Here is a 21,637-nt window from a genome sequence, read left to right as displayed (position 1 = left end):
GAAAGAAGCCCCTTAGCCTTCTTCCCCTGAGGATTCCGGGGGGTGATAGGTAATGGGTTACAGCTGCTCTTTGCTCTGGATCAGGCCTGCAAGATGGCATCATGCTCAGCCAGGGCTGCTCCCCCGGAAAGCTGCCGGTAAAACCTGAATGCGCATCAAACCGATGGCAGGGCACAAGTTGGGACTGGCCGGGCTGCGGGACTCGGCTCGCAAGGTGCTGCCTTCCTCCTCCTCCTCCTCGCAGGCAGGGCTGGCCCTGCTCGCTGGGCTCAGGCAGGCCCATGGCCGGGTCCCGCTTGGGGCAGGGACTCTCCCTCAGTGGAAAAAAGGCGGCTGAGGCCCCTGGTTTCCTCAGGGGGAAAGCTGGAAATCCTCCTTTGGAGATGGGTCGGTTCGCCTGAAGGGAAAATCAGGGAAGGGGGAATCTGCCGTGAGACCTCTTCTTCCCGGTCTCTGAGGGCTTCGGCACCGTCCTCCCCGGGCTTTCCTGCCCTGTGCCCGTCACCTGCCTCCCCAGAGGAAAGGGCGATCTCCTCCCCCTCACTACCCGCGAGAGGGAAGGCGCTTTCCCTCAGGAGAACCCGGCTTCCCCCCCTACCCTCCCCGCCTTCACGTCCCGTCCCCGCCCCGGGGCGAGCGCCCACATCCGTACGTCGGCCCCGGCAAGCGACGCCTCCGCCTCAGCCCAGCCTCGGCGCCGGGCTCCCGCAGAGGGAGGTGCTCCGCGCCTCGTTCGTTCCCGTATCGCCGCCGACAGCGAGGAAGGAGGCGCAGGCGGCAAGGCGCTCCCGGAGAACAGGTCTCTACCGCCCGCGGGGGAGCGAAGGGAGGGGAGAAACGGGACGACCCTTCCCGCCTCACCGGGCCGCGGTAACGGTGGAACCGAGACCGCCGGCGAGGCGGTGGGCCAGGCCCACGGCGGGGCGGCCCTGGGACTTCGTGTCTAGAGGGAGGGTAAAATGGAGACCGGGGGTGGGGAGCCGGTTTAAAATCGCTTGGTGAAGGTGAGCACGGAGCTCGGCCAGCCGCTCCGCTCCAGCCCGCGGCCCGGGGCGGCTTCCAGCCGCCCCGGGCCGCGGGCTGGAGCGGGGCGGCAGGCGGGAATCCCCCCGCCCCCCCATGCAGCCCCTATCGCGACTGTGGTCCCCTCATGACATTGTGGGACGAGGTGCAGAGGGGGTCTGGAGCGTCTAGATTCCTGGCATATCCTGCATTTTGAGCTGGCAGGTTTGTGAATGTCAAAAACCTGGGTGGTAGAAAGGGAAGGGCAGTATGAAGCATCTAGTGAATGATGCATGTAAATGAATGATGCGTATAAAGCATGAAGCGAACTTGTAACGAGGCGTATCTTATTCTAGAATATCCAAATATAGTTGCCCCGAAATAGTTCTTCCACGAACAGACACGTTTTTACGGCGCTGTGTCTGCTGTCGCTTCTTAATTTGAGTAGAGGAATGAGATGAGAATATGATATGAAGTCTATGAAAAGATCAGCCGAGATGCAAGCAGAACGCACTTTTTAATAAAAAAAAAAAAAAATAGCCATTTTAGAAATACCACAAACAGTATTGTTATACCAATGTACGGTTAATACTCTTTTATACCTATTAGATCTCTTGTGGAGAGGCATCTTTTACGCAGTTTTACGCACTTTGCAGGGATCACGGAAAACAAATTTGATCATTAAATTCACAGCCAAGCCACAACTTCTGCAGAGTTTAACTGAAGCGTCTTTGCAAGTGGCTGTGGCAGGAGGAGAGAGGCAGGTACGCAGAGTAGCAGAGCAATAGTTTGCTGCTTCCGAACTCTATAACAGAAGTTCTTTTAAAGTAGGTATGCGCTGTGGGCTGTAGGCAGGAAAAAAAAAATGCCAAAGGTAAAATGAATTGCATACTTGCAGGCATATGGGGGGGGAAAAAAGGCCTGAGTCTTGGAGTTATGCTAATTCACACCAGTGAGAGAGAGTGTGACTCCCCTTTCAGTTCTTTAATCAGACTTTGACTCAAAGGAGAAACAGTTTTCCCATGCTGAAAAACTCTTCTCAACAAATCTGGTGGGTTTTGGCTGCGTGTGAAGTTCTCAAGATGGGGTGTTACAAGTAAATGCGCAAGAAGGCACTGTTGGCAGTTTTGCACGCAGCGTTGTTGGAAAGCTCTGTTAAAACATGGTGCTAGGGAAGTTTGAACAGCTGCAGAGAAAAGCGACAGCTCTCATGGTGCGGTGCTTATTTTTGCCTTCAAAGAAACAGCAATATATTGCAGCCTGCTAAAATGTGTGAAGTGGGGACTAGCAACACACTGCCTTAGAGCGTGCCTAGAAACTGCTAAGACTGACATATCACAACCTGGTCATTACTGAAATACATGCTGTCACTGTTTAAAGCTGGTGTAATAGCATCTCGAAAAATAAACTGCCCTTGAGAGCATGTCACAAAATACAGTTGTACGCTGCCTACCTGTATATCTGCAAGCCCTGCCTGCTGAAAGTACGACACTGCATTTATGAGAACTGGATAGCTTTTTTTTTTTTTTTTCCCTGGGAGAAGCTGTTCTTTTCTCACCGTTCATGCATTGCAGCCTCAATTTTCCAAGCTGATTTTCCTGTTAGCGTGTGGCAGGTATTTGGTCTCAGAACTGCTGCATGGGCGACTCTTAAGTAGATGTTGTGCTGGTTCCCACGAAAGCCTTGGTTTTGCTCTTTCTTTCAAGAGAAACAAAATAGCCGAGAGTAATGCAGCAAAGTTTTGCATTTTGTGTGTTGAAATGTGGCGTGGGGAAGCAGCCCGGATACAGCAGGGCTGGCTTTGGTTTGGTTTGGGTGGCATTAGGGAAAAGTTGGAGCCTGGCAATCGATCCTTCCTCCCCGACAGCCCCAGGTGAGGTTGTTGGCCTGGGTGGAGGTACCCGTGTCCGACAGCTGAGATAAAGCGTGACCCTGTGCCTGCAGCCGAGTATTCCCTGCTGCGATATTCCCTGTGCTCTGTTCTAGTTAATGCAGCATTATGAAATGGCCAGACAGCGTGGAAATAGGCAGTTTCTGTGATCTAAACCACAGGTTTATCAAGCAATGGATAATTCTCTGGGATGACTGATAGAGAGTGGACCATGTAATCCTGACATTTCATATCAGGAAAGGAGCTTTAAGATTTACGTTTCCTTTTGAATCTTGAAGAACTGGCTAATTCTCATAGGTTAGAGTGATAAAAATTGCTAATCTTGCTTGTGGCAGCTCCTAATTCACTCCTCATTCTTGCCCTCAAAACCTTTCATTTGGTTGTCTGCCCCTAAGCCCCCGTGTCCTCTCCTGGCGCCGTTGGCGTGGGACAGGCAGGGCTGGCATTAACTGGGGTGGGGCGGGTATGGCTTTTTCTGGAGAGATAAGAGAAGAACCAGCTAATGTGAGAACTTTGGAGGTGGTGTTTCTGGTGTCTGCCTGCCAGGTGCTCATGTGAGCAGAAGGCCACGGGCGCAGAGAGAGGAGAAGCATACCCTGGGCAGCTTGCTGGCAACGGCAGGGTCACAGGCGCGAGCGTTATCCCAGGAGGAACGTCACAGGGAGCCGGGAAGACCTTTCTCCTCTCCGGTACAGCCTCAGCTGGAAGAGAGAAATAACTGTTCCCTGTGCGGCTTTAAGGGGTTAAAACTTCTGGGGTAACCAATTTGTGCCTGAGCAGCACAAGAGACTTTAATTCCTAAAACCTTTCATGGAATAATCAGATTGCTTCAGTGTTCTCATAAGATTGTCTGCCATAGAAAGAAGAAATGATTTACTGTTTCAAAAGCAGTGATTTAAATGTATAATAGCCATTAACTTGTTAGAACTAATGACTTTCTATCTCAAGGAACCTTCTTTACAATTTGCAGTCCTTAAACAGCCACGATAAATGGGATCAGATTATTTGACAAGCCAAACAGTTTTGATCGCTGTTGTACATTTTTATTTAAACAGAATGGTACAGGGAGTGGAAATCTGCCTTACCGTGTGGAGGGAGGTATAGCTGCTATTGTGGCTAACAATTATTGCAGCTATTGTTTAAAGGGACCCTTGAAGTGTTAGAGCTTTACAAGCCTGTCCGAGGCAATATGGAACAAAAGGCATTCATTTTCAGTTATGCTAAAAATCTTCTTTACCTCTCTGACAGCAAAAAGGAAACTGCTTTGGGGATCGCAGAAGGGCTTTTGATGAAGTGCATTCAAATGCATTTACCTGTACAGCGTTCCATGGCGTCGGGCGTGAACTGAGTGTGCAAATGGCAGGGCCGGTCTCTGGCCCTTTAGGGTTTGAGAGGACCTTGTAAAGCTGCACTTCAGCCGCGGAAAAGCCTCCGTGTTTCTAGGTAAGCCCCTGCACAGGCCTGGGGTGCAGCGAAGTGAGTCTGCCACCCTAATGGAGGTGTGGTGTTAAAGGAACTAAAAACCTAGCCCAAAGATTTTGAGAAAAGCAGCGATGTGTAGAAATACGGACCTGTCAAAGATGCAGCCAGCTAATAGCTTAAGCTAATAGCAGCTTTGCTTTTTCTCCACTAAAACGATGTACTCCTTTGTCAGGTGTGACTGAGATCTCCCCGGCTGTGGTTTAAGCCCAGCAGAGAGCAGGTCCCTTCCTGTTGGTGACTGTCCTGCTCTGGAGGAGGCTGGTGGCGACTGGGAGGGTGACATTTCTAAGTCAAATCAGCAGCATCTGTAGCAGGTATCAGTAACAGAGCAGTCTGACCAGGTGATTCCTTTCAGACAGCGTTGTGCGCTCAGTTTAGTCCCCGCTAGCCTCAGGTGGGAAGGTACAGGCCGCTTGCACAGTGATGCAAGTGAATGAAGTCCATGAAGTTGGTTTTTTTTGGTTTTTGTTTTGGTTTTTGGTTTTTTTTTAGGAAGAGGATAGCTGAAGGACTGTCAGCTTTACAGGAATGGTGGCCGTGGCGTTTCAGAGCTGTAGCAGGTGCTGTGCTCGCTGCTCTCTGTCCATTCCCAAACAGATGCAGCTGGGTTTCCTTCTTTTTTTCCCCTTACTATACATACAGCCCATTATCTATAGGCAGCACAAAATAGAAATTCTCCTAGTCTTAATCTTGATTCAGCCTTTCCATTAAACACTTCACTGTGAAGACGCTCCAAAATACAAGTTTGGGTTGATTCGGGGATCAGTTAGAGGGCTAATGATGGCCCCTGGTTGATCACGCTCAGCCCTGTGTTCCCCTGCTGCTTCCAAAAATAGTTTTGGAAGGAAATTAGAAAGTACTCACGGTAACAAAATTGAGCTGTATCGGCCAGCCTTTGACTAACTGTGAACCAGCATAACTGGTTAGCGGAGCGATGCTGTTTCCTACCATCAGAGGACGGCCCCAGCTATCGGGACAGGCTTCCTAAGCTGCGGAGTTGATTTTCCTTCCCCCCCACTCCCTTGCTCTTTACTCTGTTGATAACTGTTCGTTGCACATATTGATTCATGTATGCGGGAAGAAGGGTAGTGTTATAAAAAACATGAGGAGCTGGCAAACGTTCAGGTCATTTAGATGTAATCATCTAGTTTGGAGTCTTCATCAGCATATCAGGGTTCCTAAATTTAAATAGAGATCTGGAGAAAAACAGTGCGTGGTGGCAAAGGCTGGGCTTTGTCAAAGGAGCTTTACAAAAGGTTTATGATGAGTTTTGGATTCAAAACATGAATTTGATAAGGTCAGGGAGAGATGAAGTATGGATAATGATACCATGCTTCTGCAGTTAAAAGGGAAGTCTAGCCTACTTCATGCCTTTCAGATAACTATATTAGCTCATAAATTTTCATAACATTTTTTTTTTTTTTCCCCTGACACACAGACAGTTAAGTAACATAATGAATGGTAGCCTTCACTTGCCTTCAAAAGAGCAGGAGAGGCTTGGAGGGTTTGAACAGCAAGTCGGCAGGGAGCTACTCGGCATCTCTCTGGGAACCTGCGGCGTGTTGGGCTGTGTCGGTGGGCTGGGATGTGACCCTGCACTTGTGACAGCAGTCCCCGTACCCCCCTTTCTCTCCTCTCTAACCCAGGGGACTTCCCTGTGTATGTCCAATCTTTGTACAACTTTTGGACTCCCTCAAGGGGAGTTGCATGTTTTTTATATATATATATATGTTTTATGAGATTTTTTTTTTTTGATGAGCCACTGAAACTTCCTCGTACAGACTTTCTTCCTTCTTAAATACATTCCTGTAAATGCTATTAATGACTGTGCTTGTTTTCCTTTTTGAAGTGTGAATGAAAGGTTAGAGTATTTGCCATCAGGGTTATTTTACAGCGGCAGGATTCTGCTGCCTTTTGCAAAATCCATTTCTGGCTTGTGTATTTTGCAGGTATTTTGTAAATTATCAGTATTTTCTGATCAGTAGCACAGTTATACTTGTGTAGTCAATCAAGTGTGATAGACTGGATTACGTGCTAAATACAGACCTGCTGTGGCGTGGTCAACCCAGAACTAATTCCTATACTTACCAAGCAGGTTTTTGAAATGGTGAAATAGAGGAAAATGTGTATAGTTGCTTATGTTATAACTCACCTCGTACTATGTGTTGGCCTAAAGGAAAAAAGCACCGGGGAAGCGTTGTGATAACAGCTTCTGGTGATGCTTGGGTGCAGTCCTTGTGTTGGCCTTTTTTTTTCTTTTTTTTGTATCACGTGTATTTTTCATATTGATTAGTACTGAAAATGACTGAATTAGTCATTCTTCTCCCTTGCCCACACAAATGTAAATATGTATTTGCTGCTTGTGTATGTAGCAAGAGAGTTTTTAGGCAGCGACACCACATCGGCTGGAAGGGAAGGTCTTCCTTGGTCCTCTTCTCCCAAGGAAAGTATGACTTGGGAAAGGTTGTGTGCCATGGGAGAAAAGGACCCCAAAAGGTGTGGATATGTGAATAGAAAACATGGATGGACTTGGGTAGCTGAGAGCCTGCTGCTTGGTTTATTCTGAATAATACCTGTGGGATGCGCGGCGATGCTAATGGGTTCTAGCTTAGGAAACGTCTGGTGTTTACTCATCTATTTAGAAAGCGGTATTTGGAGATTTTACTTTGTTTGCTTACATGAATGCTCACTGCGGGCTTCTCATGAGTTGAAGGGGATTTTGAAGTGGAAATCCTGATGGCTTTTTCACAGGGCACATAGAGCGGTGAGGAACGTGGTAATAAACTCGCCTTCTTACCTGTGGAGTTATGTTCAGCCTGTGCTCAAATGGGTGAAAGTCCGTATATTTAAAGAAGAACTTCTAAAACGCAGTATGTTCCGTACTTATTTCTTTCTCTATTAAAAAGGATATCCTAGCTTACTAAGAGAGAGCAGCATATGGCTGTGGCTTGCCAAGAGTCTTTTACATACTGAAGCCTGAAGCTGTCTGCGCTCAAACGCTGCGAGGCATCCGTGCCAGAAAGCATCCGTCTGGTTCTCCGGGGGTTTCCACTGTAAGGAAGAAAATGAGGAAAGATCATTTCTTTCACACTAACGCCACATTTGTTATGTATTGTTGGTCACAGCTCCTATATGGAGATTATTGTGTATGCCTGATTTTGAGCAGAGAAGCCAGCCTTAATTTCATCTCAGCATAGCTCCAGTGAGTTGTTTGATTTTTATTTTTTTTTTCAGGGGAAAAAATGTTTGGCTCATTGTGGGCCATTTACTTGGCAGCTGTGAGGCTCTGCTTTTTTGGCAGATGATTGCAGACAAATTATAGCATGATGCTGGGATGACTGGACGGAGTTTTATCTTATCTTTCCTACATCCTGTCTCTTTCTCCCACTCGGAAAGGACTTGTAAGGCTGCTTTCTGATAATGCACTCTTAAATTTAATCCACTTTGTGTTGCAGACGTTCCTGTATGTGCTTTCTGGTAGGGAAGAGGTGTCTAACGTGGCTGTGTTAATGAGTTTGATGTTAATAATCTGGTTGGCGTGGGGTTCTCTCTTGGATGCTCCGTTGGCAAGAGAGGTTGTCCCACAGCAAGAGAGTAACAGGTTGTGGGGGTTTGAGGGCAACTAGACTTCCATTCTTCTCTGTACTGGTTGTGCCTGGGATAGAGTTAATACCAGTCAGAATCTTGAGGATGAAAGAAAAGGAAGTTTTTTGGTGTTCCTGCAGAAGACAGGGAGGGGAGGCTTTCTGCTCATGTTGCAGAGCTTTGCATTTCTGTTCAAAGGCCATAGCTAAAGAACTTCAAAGACCAGCCACGTCCAGATCGATCTTGGGATGTCTTTCTGCTACAGCCTGTATCATTTCTTTAGGAGGATAGACGGAGCTAGAAATAATGCATTTCAAAACTCTCTTTACATAGTGACTCTGATTTCCAACAGGAACCTGCTGCCGTCAGTGTTTTTCATCTGCTAGAAGTGACTCTAACAGGAAACCTAGCAGGCGGCCTGTCCTCCCACAGATCAGCTTTGCCTAGCTTTCTGCTCTTTAATTCGTTGGAAGTCTCCGTGCAGCTCTTTGTTTATCAGAAAGTTAATGGTATGTTTGTGAAGTGCTTGGGGATGACAAGGGGTCATCTTGGTGGTACCGTGCAACACTTGGTTAATTCCCCTCTGTCTCTCAGGCCCTTTCCAAAGTATTTTTAAACCATGTGTTGGTATTGGGGTCATCTCTCCATGCCACATGTTGGCCATGAGTTCCTTTGTCACCTATATCTGGGCTCTTACATTTTATTTGGGTGTCAAATTTGTGTCAGCTGATGCCATTTCTAGGCACCAGAGGCTGTTAAAAAAAGGGGAAGTGGTGAAGGTCTTAATGGTGCTGGAGAAGTCAGACTCCGGCCTCACTGGAGTAGAATCGCAGAGAAGCAGCAAGTCTCCCAACGCCAGCTGTGGTGGGGAGTGTAGGGCTTGCTTGTGAAGCCATCCCTGGTCAGCTCAGGGTTTGCTAATTTGAGTAAGTGCTGGTTACTATGTTTGTGTGTTGTGCCTCTGATACAGTCATCCCTGAGTTGGCCCTCAGGACAGCACTGATTTTTTTTTTTTTGTTATTGTTTTTACATTTAGGAGGGAAAAAAAAGCTTGGATGAATAGTAGTGGTGCTGATTTATTTTGCTGCAGAGGGAACGAATCTCTTGCTGACCAGCTGCTAGTACAATATGTGCACTGTGATTTTTATATCCTGCATTTTCTAGAGCTAATGCTATTTATACAAGATTTTTGTTTGTTGGACTTTTAACTAGTAGCGTGTCAGGGGAAATAAAATCTTACTTTCTGGAACTGACTTTGCTCTCATTGCGCACGTAACTTTTCCTTGATGGTACTCCCATTAACTACTTCTGTGATTGTTGAACTCCTTTCAACAACTCTCCCCATTAATGAGAAAATGTCTTATCATAAGATCTAGTAGATAGTCTATTTGATTAGGGAAGTCGTTTAAAATTTAAAAATCTGCAAAGTTTGAAATGTAGAAGTTTTAAAAATTTTCAATCTTTTCCAATTCTGACAGGGTAAAAGTATGACTAGCAGGCCATGGTTTTAGTTAGGTTCGTCAGAATTTTAGCCTGCTTAATTTGTTTTTACTGTACATATAAATATCTTGAGATGAAAAAGAGTTTCTGAATTGAAACCATTTTTCTGCAGACTTTGTTCCCAACAATTGCTTTTTTCCAAAAGTAATTTAGATTTCAAGTAATTGCCTTTCTCCTAGTTTTTAAGGAACACGCTACAAATGGAAGAAGAAAACCAGACATAGAACTGCATTCCTCCACATCCCTTTCCGTGCGCTGGGGTGGGTCTTCTGGAGCAGAGTTCAGTTTGACTTCGGAGAGAGCTGCCGACTCGTGCCGAGGCTGCTCCTTCACACGGGGGGGGGGGTTATTGATGGATGTGCAAAGGGCCGGAAGCCCTCCTGCTTCCACAGCCCCTACTCAGTCCCACCTTTGGAGGTGCTGCGTTTGGGAGGCTCCTCTGGGTGTGGTGGGATGTGCCGCTGTGTGTTTCCCCTGTGCCTTGGGTATGGAGCCGCAGAGCAAAGGCACAGTGCCCGAGGAGTAGGTTTTTCCTCTCCCTGTAGGCTAAAACTGAATGTTTTAAGGTTTGGTTGGTTTATGTGAAGCCATATCTCTCTGTCGAGAAAATGTTCTCTGGAGTATCTGCTGACAAGTGCCGGATTTTAAATGATGGCTCACGCTGTAGTTAGAGAACATTAAATAGGGGTGGAACAAAATAATCAATCAACAAACAAGATGCTGCTTCTGGTCTAGATGGGAATCTTGTCTGCCCAGAAAGCAGAAAAGTGTTTTTTAAATCAAGCTCCGTCTAGTTGCACAGCCTGGAAGAACAGCATGAAAACGTTTCTTATCCTCTGGCTGTTGGCCATGTTGGCAGACAGGGTTGGGAGGGACAGTCGGGAGGCCTGTTTGGGATTTTGTAAAGCTTAATTGGTAACGTGGTAATAGAGAGATATTAGAGAGGCAACATGGGCTTCAGAATTGGAGGGTGAGATTGCGTTAGTTGAGTGGAAAGGTGGTTTGGGGACACCACGCTGGGTCTGGCTGCTCTGACTGCAGGCGGTCTGTGGTGGAGACACCATCACAGCAAAAGGAATCGCCGTCACTGGTGTTATAACTTCAAGTCTATTTACGTGCTCTCAGGATGGAGAGGACTGGAAAGTTAAGGTTCCAGGCACAGGGGTGGTTTTTCAATGTTGCCACGGAAAATCATGAATTGAGTTGCTTTGTTTTAGCAATATAAGACTTTTGCGTTACGGCCCGGAGGTGTTTCTTTTCAGTAGTTCAATATATTGAGCCATTTAAAATTAGAGTTGAATGAAGTATAGTGCACTTTTATTAAAATGCCTTGTTAATAATCTCTTAATAGAAAATTCTGAAGTGTTTTCACATTTTTGCTAGAAGAAATTATCTTGAAATAAGATCTTTTTTTTAAGAACCCCAGACCTCCTCCACTGAAGAACCTTGCTTTGTTTCAGATCTCATGGTGTATGGTTTTTATACTTCAGTTGTATGTACTATTTAAGTTAACATTTGTCCACGAAACAAAATGAAACATTCAGAATTTTCAAACCCAGTTAATTATAGACGCTTTTAAAAGCATGCTTAGATGTTTATCTAATAGTCATTATTAGCAATCAGTGGTAGTTTTAACTCTTCCATTCTAAATGAAATTAAAATCTCCATGCTATAATTGCCAGTGGAACAGGAACTTAGTTTGCTGTACTATGGCATTTTGGAAGTGGTAGAAAAGTAGTGGTAGTGTATCTGGGCTCTGACATTTCTCCCATACCCCGGTTTTTGCAAAGTACGCTCCTCCTGTCTCCATCACATAGCTGGTCAAGGAGAGGAAAACCGATGGCTTCAGGTTAAAATCCGAAGGACTAAAACCCCTTTGTCTACCCAATCGCTATTTTACTTTCCTACATGGTACAGAGAACGGGGACAACAAAGTCAGAGTGATGTTGCCGACTGCCTTCTCGTGACAGATTTACAAAACTATTTTCTTAATCATCCTAGTGTGATGTATGTTTTGCTCAACATTTACAGATCTGGTAAATTCTGAATGTTCTGCTTCGCACATTTGCATAGCAAGAGGATACTGAACTTCAGCTCCCAGAGAACGTAGATATTTGGGAGTAGTGTCTAATCCCAGGTTAATACTTTGTATTACCAGTGCAAGGCAGAGCAGTGCTGTCAGATTCAGGGCCTTTTTCTTTAGATTCATTAAACCTTTATCATCAGAAGATGAATTTTTCGAGAGCTTGTCCCGCCTCTCTGGGCGGTTCTATATCTGTCAAGGTATAAATCTCATACAATGAAACTGCTCAGTACGCAGCAGCCAGCTTTATTACCCTTAAAGCTGTTGAAATGCAGGATAATCAAAACGGGCTTAGTTCACTATTTTAGTGAGAGCAGGTCAGTACTTGCTAATTTAAATGCTCAGAAAGGTAGGTTTTATTCTGATGGAAATTAAGGTCTTGTACTGAAACAAGCAGTAGGTTTTATGAATGGGATATGGCCCAGGGTCTCCTGCTCTGATACCACAGTAATTAGCAAATACAATAATGGGAGCTTTAGGTTCAGGGTTATACAACACTGCCCTTGAACTTGAAATAATACAAAGCTGCTGGGGAAGCAGTCCATTTGGAGAAAGGGCTCTGGGTCAAGGCTTGGCGAGGCTGGGAAGTAATTTTATGAAGGTGCTCTGCTCAAGCTGGGTGTTCATGACGTGGGTTCTTGCAGGAGATTGTGCTGGCACACAGCGTGCCCTGCTTCGGAGGGAGGCTGAACGTTTCTCTTGGTGGGAGCCCGAGTCACCCCAAACACAAGCGCTCGGTCGCATCGGCCAACCGGGAAAAGACCAAAGTAGAAGAAAATGCTGAAAAGCTGTTCCTCCTTTGTACCTGGCTTTCCCTCCCAAACATGTTGTGTCATTTGACTCAGCAGATTGGGAAAAGCCAGGAACTGTTGTGTGGGGCCGTGAAAACTCCGTGGAAATCACTTCTGCGGCATGCGCTTAGCTCCTGGAGGTCCTGCCCAGGCTGTGAAACAGCCCGGATGAATAGGATAAAGATTTTCCTCTTTCTGCAAACTTGTGTTACTTCCTGACATGTATATTTGTTTTACAAGCGCTTAATGGAGTAGGCTTTGTTCCTCTCGTTCACTGCTACATATAGAAAAGAGCCTGTGGCCGCTGTCAAGGCGTGCAAGCTGTCTGTGGCTTTCTCGGGACATCGGCCACGCTCGGGTGGCTCCCCGGGACTGCGGGAGATGTCCCAGCAGCAGGTCAAGCCAGGCACGGAGCTGAACCCAGGCGATGGCCTTGCCATCTGCTTTTCTTTCTTCTTTACTCCAATTAGTATCTGCAGCGTTGGATGAGGGGGCGGTTTTGGTTGTGTGCTCTGCAGAACAAGGCAGCTGTGGGCTCATCTGGTTATACTAGAGAGGAAACTGCGTTTCAGCTCTCTCCTTTTATTAACGGTGGCTCTGGGATAATTGCTTATAGCCCCAATAATGTCATGTAATACTGGTTAGAGCTTGAGACCTGAGAATGGTCTTTGCCATGTCTGACTTTCCTTTTCACGCCTGTTTTCTGCACTCCCCTTTTCCTTCAAACTCATAATAAAATACTTTGAGCAGGAGGATTTAGCCCTAGGTTTCATACCCATGTACTTTATAGGTCTTACTGTTATCCTCAGAACAAAAATAATCTTTTTGTCCCAAGCTCTGTCGTTCTAAGCTTCAACTGAAATTGTGAGTTTCACTGCTGCTTTGCATTAGTGTTTTTCAAAATACACAAACATAACTTTCAACCCCGAGCACAGGCAGTAGCATTTCAATGAACAAAAATAGAAATGAGGCAAAAACAAACAGAAAGGGGGTTTTGTTATCATTAAATCTTTTTTTTTTTTCTCCTCTTTACGTAGGATCCTAAAAATTAGCACTATGACTGATGGAGACTATGATTATCTGATCAAACTCCTGGCCCTTGGAGACTCTGGGGTTGGAAAAACAACGTTCCTGTACAGATACACCGATAACAAATTTAATCCAAAATTCATCACGACAGTAGGGATAGATTTTCGGGAAAAACGAGTGGTAAGTTGTCTCGTACAAATGATACCACCTTCTTTTTTCTTTATTCATTTCTGCTGAGAACAAATTTTATGTAAATGTGTACTGCCTCTCTCACTGTGGGGTATAGCATGTGTTGATAATGCTTTTCCTTGTCTAGTTTTTGGCTTAAACAAGTCATAATTAGGAACTGAATAAAGAGGAAAAATGCCATTATCCTTATCCTGATGTTGGATTGTAAAGTGGTTTATTGCACATTGGTATAAAAAGATCTTTCCAAGAGCGGATATCCATAGTTCTAGTGAGCAACGTGTGTATATGACTAGAAATAACCCTGGCCCCCAAACTCCTAATTTAAATAGGAAAGATGGAAACGTACGGAAGCGCAGAAGTTTCCGCTACTTCCAGGTCCCCCAGTAAACTAGCGAAGGCACGAGAAGCGGTTCCTCTGAGTTGCTGCCGGCAGCGAGGCAGGAGGCTGAGCACAGGAGCCTGTGATCGCGAGTCCTCCTAGGTTAGGCTCGGTGTACTGCTTACTACAAGGTGTGCGAGCCTGCTCGGCCATGCTTTTGTTTCTTGATGTTCAATAGACGATGAGAGTCTTCTGTAGTGTCAGTGAGATGCTTTTTGGGGCTATGAGAGCACAGTCGCTTTGTTTTAATTTAACATGACCGATGTAGCTGTTCATAGATCCTGACAACTGATACAGGCTAAACACAGGGGACAAGTTTCTAATAGGAATCCTTCTAGCTTGCTTGAACAGTAAAACCATAATAAATACAAGATATTAGACCCTGGGCAGTTATTTTAGTCATTTTTTTTGATAAAAATAAATGTAAATACTTGCCCCGTTCAAAGATGGAGACCTCTTTAAATTTGCTTCCTTTTAACTTAACATTTTAAGCTCCTGTTATTTCATAGAATACCATGGAAAAATGGGCATCGCTTCCCCCCACCCATGGGGGTTCAGGGGTCCCCTGAATAAAAGAACCGTGGATCTAGATTGTCTCTTAAATTACTCATCGTCAGTGCTATGCAAGTTCAGACTAGTTAAGCGGAGGCCAGGCCGGGTTCAGATTGCGGCGGAACCTGGCTCCTTCTCTGCACTGTGGGATTGCACTGATGTAATAAGAGTAAAATATTAAAAACACAAGTTTTCTTGCAAGGAAATGTCTGAACACGCAAATTGCTGGAATACTCTTTCCCTGGCTGGTCAGACGCTCATTAACGTGTTTGGAACACAGGCGCTGGATTCTTTCCAGAAGGTTGAACTTTACTGCTAAAGGTTGCAGACAGATTTCTTCCGTAATTTTCCATTACCATACATTTTGGGGTAAGATAGTTTATAAGTGTTGGAGAACTACATTTTACATGAAATTACCAGCCTTGAAATATCTTGAAGGTCTATCTAATAAATTGTCCTCTAAGAAATAGTTCTAAAAGGTTAAGTAGGTGGTTTTCTGTTCTGTAAAAGTCATATTTAAAAAAAAATAACCCTGTGAAATTCCTTGTTTATCATGCTAAATATTACAGCAACATGCTCCAGCAAACCAGTTTAATTCACAAACGTGGTGCGGTTGATCCGTTGATTCTTTTCTGGTTTTCAGATCAGGCACCTGCCACAAAGGAAAGGAAGGCACATTGCAGTCAGAAGCTACCTGCTGAAATGATAACAGTTTAAATCGCAGAATAGTCTAGGCTGGAATGGACCTCCAGAGGTCATCTAGTCTAACCCCCAATTAATATTAACTTGGTGGTGCCCAAGAACTAAACGCTGTATTTTCCAGCCCGGGGAGGGCAGATGAGGAAGTGTTCCGCTTCCCCGGGTAAGGTCAGTGCAGCCTTGGGATACAGACGTGTCCATGAAGTCCATATTCCTAAATGCAAGGGCAATATTTGCCTACTTTTAAAATTGTTGAGTCTGCTAAACTACCTCAGATAAAAAACCGGCTCCTACAATTTTATCCCTCTGTCTTTTACTGCGACAGCTGAGGGACACACTGTTGCTGTTTAATATAAAGACTTGAGCCCCAGCGAAAGGTTGCAGTGGTTTCTTTAAGCGCCGTGAGTTTGCAGTTGCAGTGGGTAAGAAAGTCATTAACGTCCAACAGAAGTTAATGAAGAAAAAATAGCTTTTTATAATAGTGGTTAATCCTGTCAGCCAGCTGTAAATTTTTTAAGAACAGCAGTGAAACAGAGCACAGACAGCTTGCTCAGCACAGTGCTATGCCAAGTTCTGAAGAATTGGTATCTAATTTGAAGAACTAAATATGACTAAATTATCTTTAAAGTGCAGCTTTTGTAGACGTTTCATGTGGCTCCTGGTTTTTAAATATCATTATAAGCAGCCTTCTGAAGTGGCTTTTAGAGGTAGGAGTCAGCTTTTTGTGAAGGACTGAACTTTCACTCCTTACTTATTGCTTGCACAAAATCTAACAGTCTGTGACCCACGGGATGGACTTCAGTGGGAGCTGTGCAGCTGTACTGATTTAACTCTCTCCTTAGGTATACAACAGCAGAGGACCAAATGGATCTCCAGGAAAAGCCTTCAAGGTACATCTCCAGCTTTGGGACACAGCCGGCCAGGAAAGGTAACAGAGTTCAGCTCATTAAAGCAGTTCTGAGTTTTTCACATTTCTGGGTAAACCATTAGTCCATTCAGGTGAAAAATATCAGAAAACCTTGTATTTTAGGACAAGAAAAATATCTTCCAGCAATAAAGTGTTTCTGATGCCGCTTTGATGCGGTGATCAGAGGATCTCAGAAAATAGGACTGGAAGAACTGAAGGCGATCTGCTCCCTGCCTCAGCAGCATGCTGCCTCGTTTCTGGCACGTGTGGGTTATTGGTTCATCGGTTAGCTCTTTTACTTTGTTTTGTACTGTTATTTTGGCTTCGTAATACATTCCTAATCTCCTCTGGAAGATACTGTATAACCTACCTAAGTGTCTTGTTCTTGTATTTCCCATTTTTTCTGTTAGCTTGGATGGTAAGGCATATTTTGATATAGCAGACCAGCGCAGTCTGGTATATCAAAATATGCCTTACCATCCCACTTTAAGCCCTCTCCAGTTTATGTGCCCTGGGCTTGCTCAGACTTTTCAATGATGAGCAAGCTTTCTGTTCTGTACTGCCCCAAGCTGGTTCCAGCCTCTCTCGCCATCAGCATGCAACTAGGATGGAGAATTCTACTTCAAGTCTTATCGATGCTGAAGAGTATGGAAGAATTGCTTCTTATCTCACTTTTATGGCTTTGATTGTGTTTGCTGTCTTTGCAGCAGCATACCGTGGTTGACATGTGTTAAGTTCATGACCGACCAGTATCCTCCCTTGCAGAAGGATTCTTTTATCTAACCAGTTGTGTCCCATCTCAGTGTGCACAATTGGTTGTTCATCCCAAAGACCTTCTAGACTCATCACTATTAAATTTGATCCTATGATTTATTTTTTTTTTGAAGGGAAAAGTGTGCATATTGCTTTCTTAAGCATCTGCTAGCTAGTTACGTACACTGGTTTTCGCTGTCATAAAGTGCATGAGGTTGCCCAGTATGACTGCTGATGTCAGCTGTCAGCAAGGGAAGAAAATGCGACTCTCTGTAATAGTGACCGAAGAGCAGCAGACTGAAGCATTTGCCCAGCGGGGAGGAAGGAAAGGAGCGATGAGGGAGATTTCGAGTTTCCAGAGTAAGCAGTGCGAATACTAGAGGGGTTGCTGCTGGATGAAAAGGAGAAGAAAGCTGAAATTTTGTGTCTGCATCTCTTTCCCTTAATCTCAAACACCATTTGTGTATACTTCTCTGCAAGACATTAAACATTTTGAGGCTACTTTTTTTTGTTGTTGTTGTTTTTCCCTGAAAAGAAACCCTGAAAGTAGCATCAGGCATCTGACATGTTTCTGTGGAGAGCTTTTGTTTTCATTTTCATGGATGTGTGTGGTGAAATACCATTTACTGTTTCTGGTCTGCTGGTTTGCGTGAGATTATATAGTGCTGTTTTGTGACGTGTTCGATCCCTGTGAAACACCAGGGTGCTGCTGCAGTTTTCCAGCACTGTATCTTCCCGTTTCTGATTCAAACAGCCTTGTGACCTTTTGGTGACAGAGCGCGCTGCGTTCCATGGTTTGGCGTTTCTTCCGGCTCCGTAGCTTTGCAGGAAGCCTGCGAACCACGTCCCTTGTGACCGCACGCTTAGGCAGGTCTGCTTACAGAGCGCGCAAGGAAAGGTTACCTTTTCCTTTTAGCTGAGCTTCCCAGCAGATAGTCACATCGAACAATCAAAAGCACGTAAACAGCCACCCACTCTTCCTTCGTTTTGTTTAATACTGACTATATTGAGTAGCGCACATCCATTGACGAAGTGTGTGCAGTCTCGGCAGGTGACTCCATTTCTATCACGGTGATCTGCGATATGCTAAATGCTTTAATATCTTTTTTTTTTTTTTTTTCTTTTAAGCAACCCTTCTCTCTCTGTCTCGCTCTCGGTTAAATCAGGCAGAGTTTGAACTAATAGATTAGTCACTGACAGTGTTTATGTTCTCACATATAAGCTTCCTCTGGTAAATTACTAACACACTGATTAATAAATGTTGACTGGTGTGATGTGTTGTAGCTAAAATGAAAGTCAAGGATTATTTTATTTTGTTTTTACTTCCAAGGGAATGTATGTCTACTGAATCTTGCAGACTTCAGATTTCAAGATATTTCTTTAATAGAATTTTTGCACAAGCAATTCAGAAAGTCTTTCCTTTGTCTCTTTACTCAGTTCAGACTTGCCAGAAAAGAGATCACTTTGTATTAATAGAGCTGTGTTGTCTTTTTTCTTCCACCTTCAGATTTCGAAGTCTCACCACAGCGTTTTTCAGAGATGCTATGGGCTTTTTACTAATGTTTGATCTCACCAGTCAACAGAGCTTCTTAAATGTCAGAAATTGGATGAGTAAGTAGAACCACAGAGCTTGCATTTATCGGTTGACTTGAAGCTTTCTTGCGTATTTTAGGCTTCTAGGCTTTATGTGTGTCACTGTTTGTGAGCTGGAAAATGCTCAGAGAAAGTAGTTATGTCTAGTGCAGCCATAAATGAGGTACTTGCAGCCTCTAATTTGAGGTGAAAGCTTCATCAAATTGGAAAGATACATGCTTTTATTTTATTTTTTTTTTTTTCTTCATGACAGACTGTTTTGGGCCTATTCTTGATAATCCTTTTTGGATTTGATACAGTTTGAATAAATGTCTTGAAAATTCATGGCATTCAACACTTCCTTGGCCATACCCTGTATTTTAGATAATATACAGGAGCTTCGAAACTGTACTTTGGATATCGCTGTTATCTTTATGGTGTGTTTTCTACTTGTAAAGTAGAATGTGATTCCTTCCTGTCTGCTTTGAGGTTTAAATTAAAACTAAGATTGGCCTTTGAGGATTTGGTTTGAAAGCGCGTAGTGTTTGCTGTTGTTGGTTTCCTTTCAGACAATGGCTAGACTAAAAGTGAAACAAAGGTTAAATTCTTAGTTTGGTTTTAATTGAGGGTATTTAGAGTTCTGGAAGGACAGAGGCCAGTACATTTCCAGCTGGCGGTTTTCCAGCAAACTCACTCAAGTGGGGATAAGGTGAGAATCCAGATAGCTTTGTGGAAAAGAAGCTCCATCTTCAGAGATTTCTTCCTCTTACTAAACAATCCCTGTCATCACAATCTTCCACTGCTTACCCAGCTGGGTCTCTAATTTCTTCTTTTCAAGTCAGTCCCTTCAGGATTGAGGCAAGTATAAGTAAATGGCTTTGTACAATTCCTGCCGAGGGGTGAGGCTGTGGACAGTACTTGTGCCTGGATCTTCCCATGGATAAAACTGTGTTTAAACCATTGAGTATGTCCAAGAGAAAAACATGCTTGAGGATTTTGTCCTGAACCTCTGAAGAGCTGCATTTGGAGATGACGTGGGATGTTGGTTGTACTTCCACAATGCCCGTGTGAGTCTTGTAGAATAAAAGTTCTGGCTGGTGGAGGTTCTCCTCTGCTAAAGCGTTGTGTTTAGTGCACCTCATTGCATTTAAGTCTTGTATGTTGCTAGAATAAATAACTGGAAATAATTTTATAGTACCGTTTCTACTTACTATTTTGAAAAATTCCCCTTAGCAAGCAAATGTACAACAAGGAAACGTGTTTGGCATGATGTGGTTGGCTGGTTACTCTAGGATTTTGTCAGGTGGGGAGCAAGAAAGGTATTTTGAATTATTTTCTCAACAATCTTGGTCTCTAAGGTGCTTCCAACATTCTCTTAACTCCTGTTTATTTTTACTTCTAGGTCAGCTGCAAGCCAATGCATATTGTGAGAATCCAGATATAGTCTTAATTGGTAATAAAGCTGATTTATCAGACCAAAGGGAGGTAAACGAAAGGCAAGCAAAAGATCTGGCAGACAAATATGGGTAAGCAAATTATGACAGAAGCTAAATTTAGTCTATAGCTGTTGTAAGTATAGCTAGAGATACTTGCAAGTATACTTAGAAACTCTTAAGATCTGTGGGCATTGGAGTATCATATACACCTATAGTGATATCCAACTTGTCACACTTTCCGGGTTGACCTGTTTAAATAGGAAATAGAATGAAACACAGTGTTGTAGTAGTTTGGCCAAAATATTACAAAATGAGAAATAAGGCTGAAAGGAAACATTGTTACTAGAAAACAACATTCCTGGGATGTTGGCTTGTCCCAAGAGTTCAGGACAGAGTATACCAAAGGCAGATGACCACTTGGTGTCATGAAGTGAACAACTAATAAATACTTATAATTTGCTTTTCTAGGTAGTTTGGAAGTGGAGACACCTGTGGATTTTGGTCAGGTTCTAGGTGTGCAGTGGCAGTGAATTTATTTGGTTTTCCCTGATGGATAATGAAGCTGTTAATAGCCTCTTTCTTGTTCTAGTGAGCTTTCCACATTTCTTTGCACTAAACACACCTCAGAATGTCCTGTAACTGGATAAACTGGCTGATAGTTTATATAGTTAGTAAATAGTGCTGCGGGCAAAAAGAATGTGATTTTTTTTTCCTTAGTTGCCCTTACTGTACTGTTGTGGTTTAATGCCACAGGCAGCTAAAACAACCACACAGACGTTCGCTCACTCACGCCCTCCCCGCCTGCAAGGGATGGGGGAGAGAATTGAAAAGAAGGTAAAACTTATGGGTTGAGATAGAGACAGTTCAATAAGACAGAAAATGAAGAGAATAATCGTCATCATCACAGAATCATAGAATCCTAGAATGGTTTGGGTTGGAAGAGACCTCAAAGCCCATCCAGTCCCACCCCCTGCCATGGGCAGGGACCCCCTCCACTAGCCCAGCTTGCCCAAAGCCCCATCCAACCTGGCCTTGACCACTGCCAGGGAGCCAGGGGCAGCCACAGCTTCTCTGGGCACCCTGTGCCAGGGCCTCAGCACCCTCACAGGGAAGGATTTCTGCCTCACATCCCATCTCCATCTCCCCTCCTGCAGCTTCAGGCCATTCCCCTTGGCCTGTCACTCCCTGCCCTTGGCACCAGCCCCTCTCCAGCTTTCCTGGAGCCCCCGCAGGGACTGGAAGGGGCTCTAAGGTCTCCCCGCAGCCTTCTCTTCTCCAGGCTGAACAATCTCAACTCTCTTTTTCTAAGACTTCTAGGACAGTGACACTGAGGAGAAGGTGGCTTATGCCAGATTTTCTATGATGGGAGTGCTGGAGCAATTGGTAATCTTCTCTTCTGAAAAAGATGGTTTGGAAGGCAATGTTCTGGATTCAAAGGGGATTTCAGAACGGAAACAGCTAAATTAAGTTGTGCTTACAAGTAGACAGGAAGGGAGGGAGGTAGTACTTACAGGGAGTGCTAAGTAGCAATAGTTGTAACTGTCTGTCTAAAACCAAGAAGGTTTCCGGTGTGTTGTGTGGTCCCTGAAATTTTCTGAAATGCAGACCTAGGTTTCTCTTTGTCCTGGTTATTGGCTACCTGAAAGACTTTCAGCCAAGGTTTGTGCTGATGTTTTTGCAATTTCATTGCCACTAAACCCACCACTGATAGTGGTGGATGTTACAAAGAGTCAAGTCTCGGTTGCCTTTAAAAGTCTCTCCAGCAAACCTTTTCATTTTTACCGTAG

The 21,637-nt window shown here is 44.3% G+C and overlaps 1 protein-coding gene across 2 annotated transcripts in view; it reads left to right on the top strand.

Annotated features, from left to right (window-relative positions):
- Positions 1-666: 666 nt before the first annotated feature.
- RAB27B (RAB27B, member RAS oncogene family) overlaps positions 667-21,637 on the top strand; it is a 28,796-nt gene continuing 7,825 nt past the window's right edge. The window contains exons 1-5 of one of the 2 annotated variants that reach the window (XM_054809767.1): positions 667-799; positions 13,372-13,543; positions 16,025-16,110; positions 18,350-18,453; positions 19,817-19,940. In XM_054809767.1, the coding sequence (XP_054665742.1) occupies positions 13,391-13,543; positions 16,025-16,110; positions 18,350-18,453; positions 19,817-19,940 (467 nt within the window). In that variant the 5' untranslated portion in view covers positions 667-799; positions 13,372-13,390. Of the gene's footprint in view, positions 871-13,371; positions 13,544-16,024; positions 16,111-18,349; positions 18,454-19,816; positions 19,941-21,637 lie in introns of both variants that reach the window. The other variant, XM_054809768.1, reaches the window with a different exon arrangement.

Source organism: Grus americana, chromosome Z, assembly GCF_028858705.1.
Source record: "Grus americana isolate bGruAme1 chromosome Z, bGruAme1.mat, whole genome shotgun sequence".
Classification (NCBI taxonomy): Eukaryota; Metazoa; Chordata; class Aves; order Gruiformes; family Gruidae; genus Grus; species Grus americana.
This window is presented reverse-complemented; position numbering and strand designations above follow the sequence as displayed.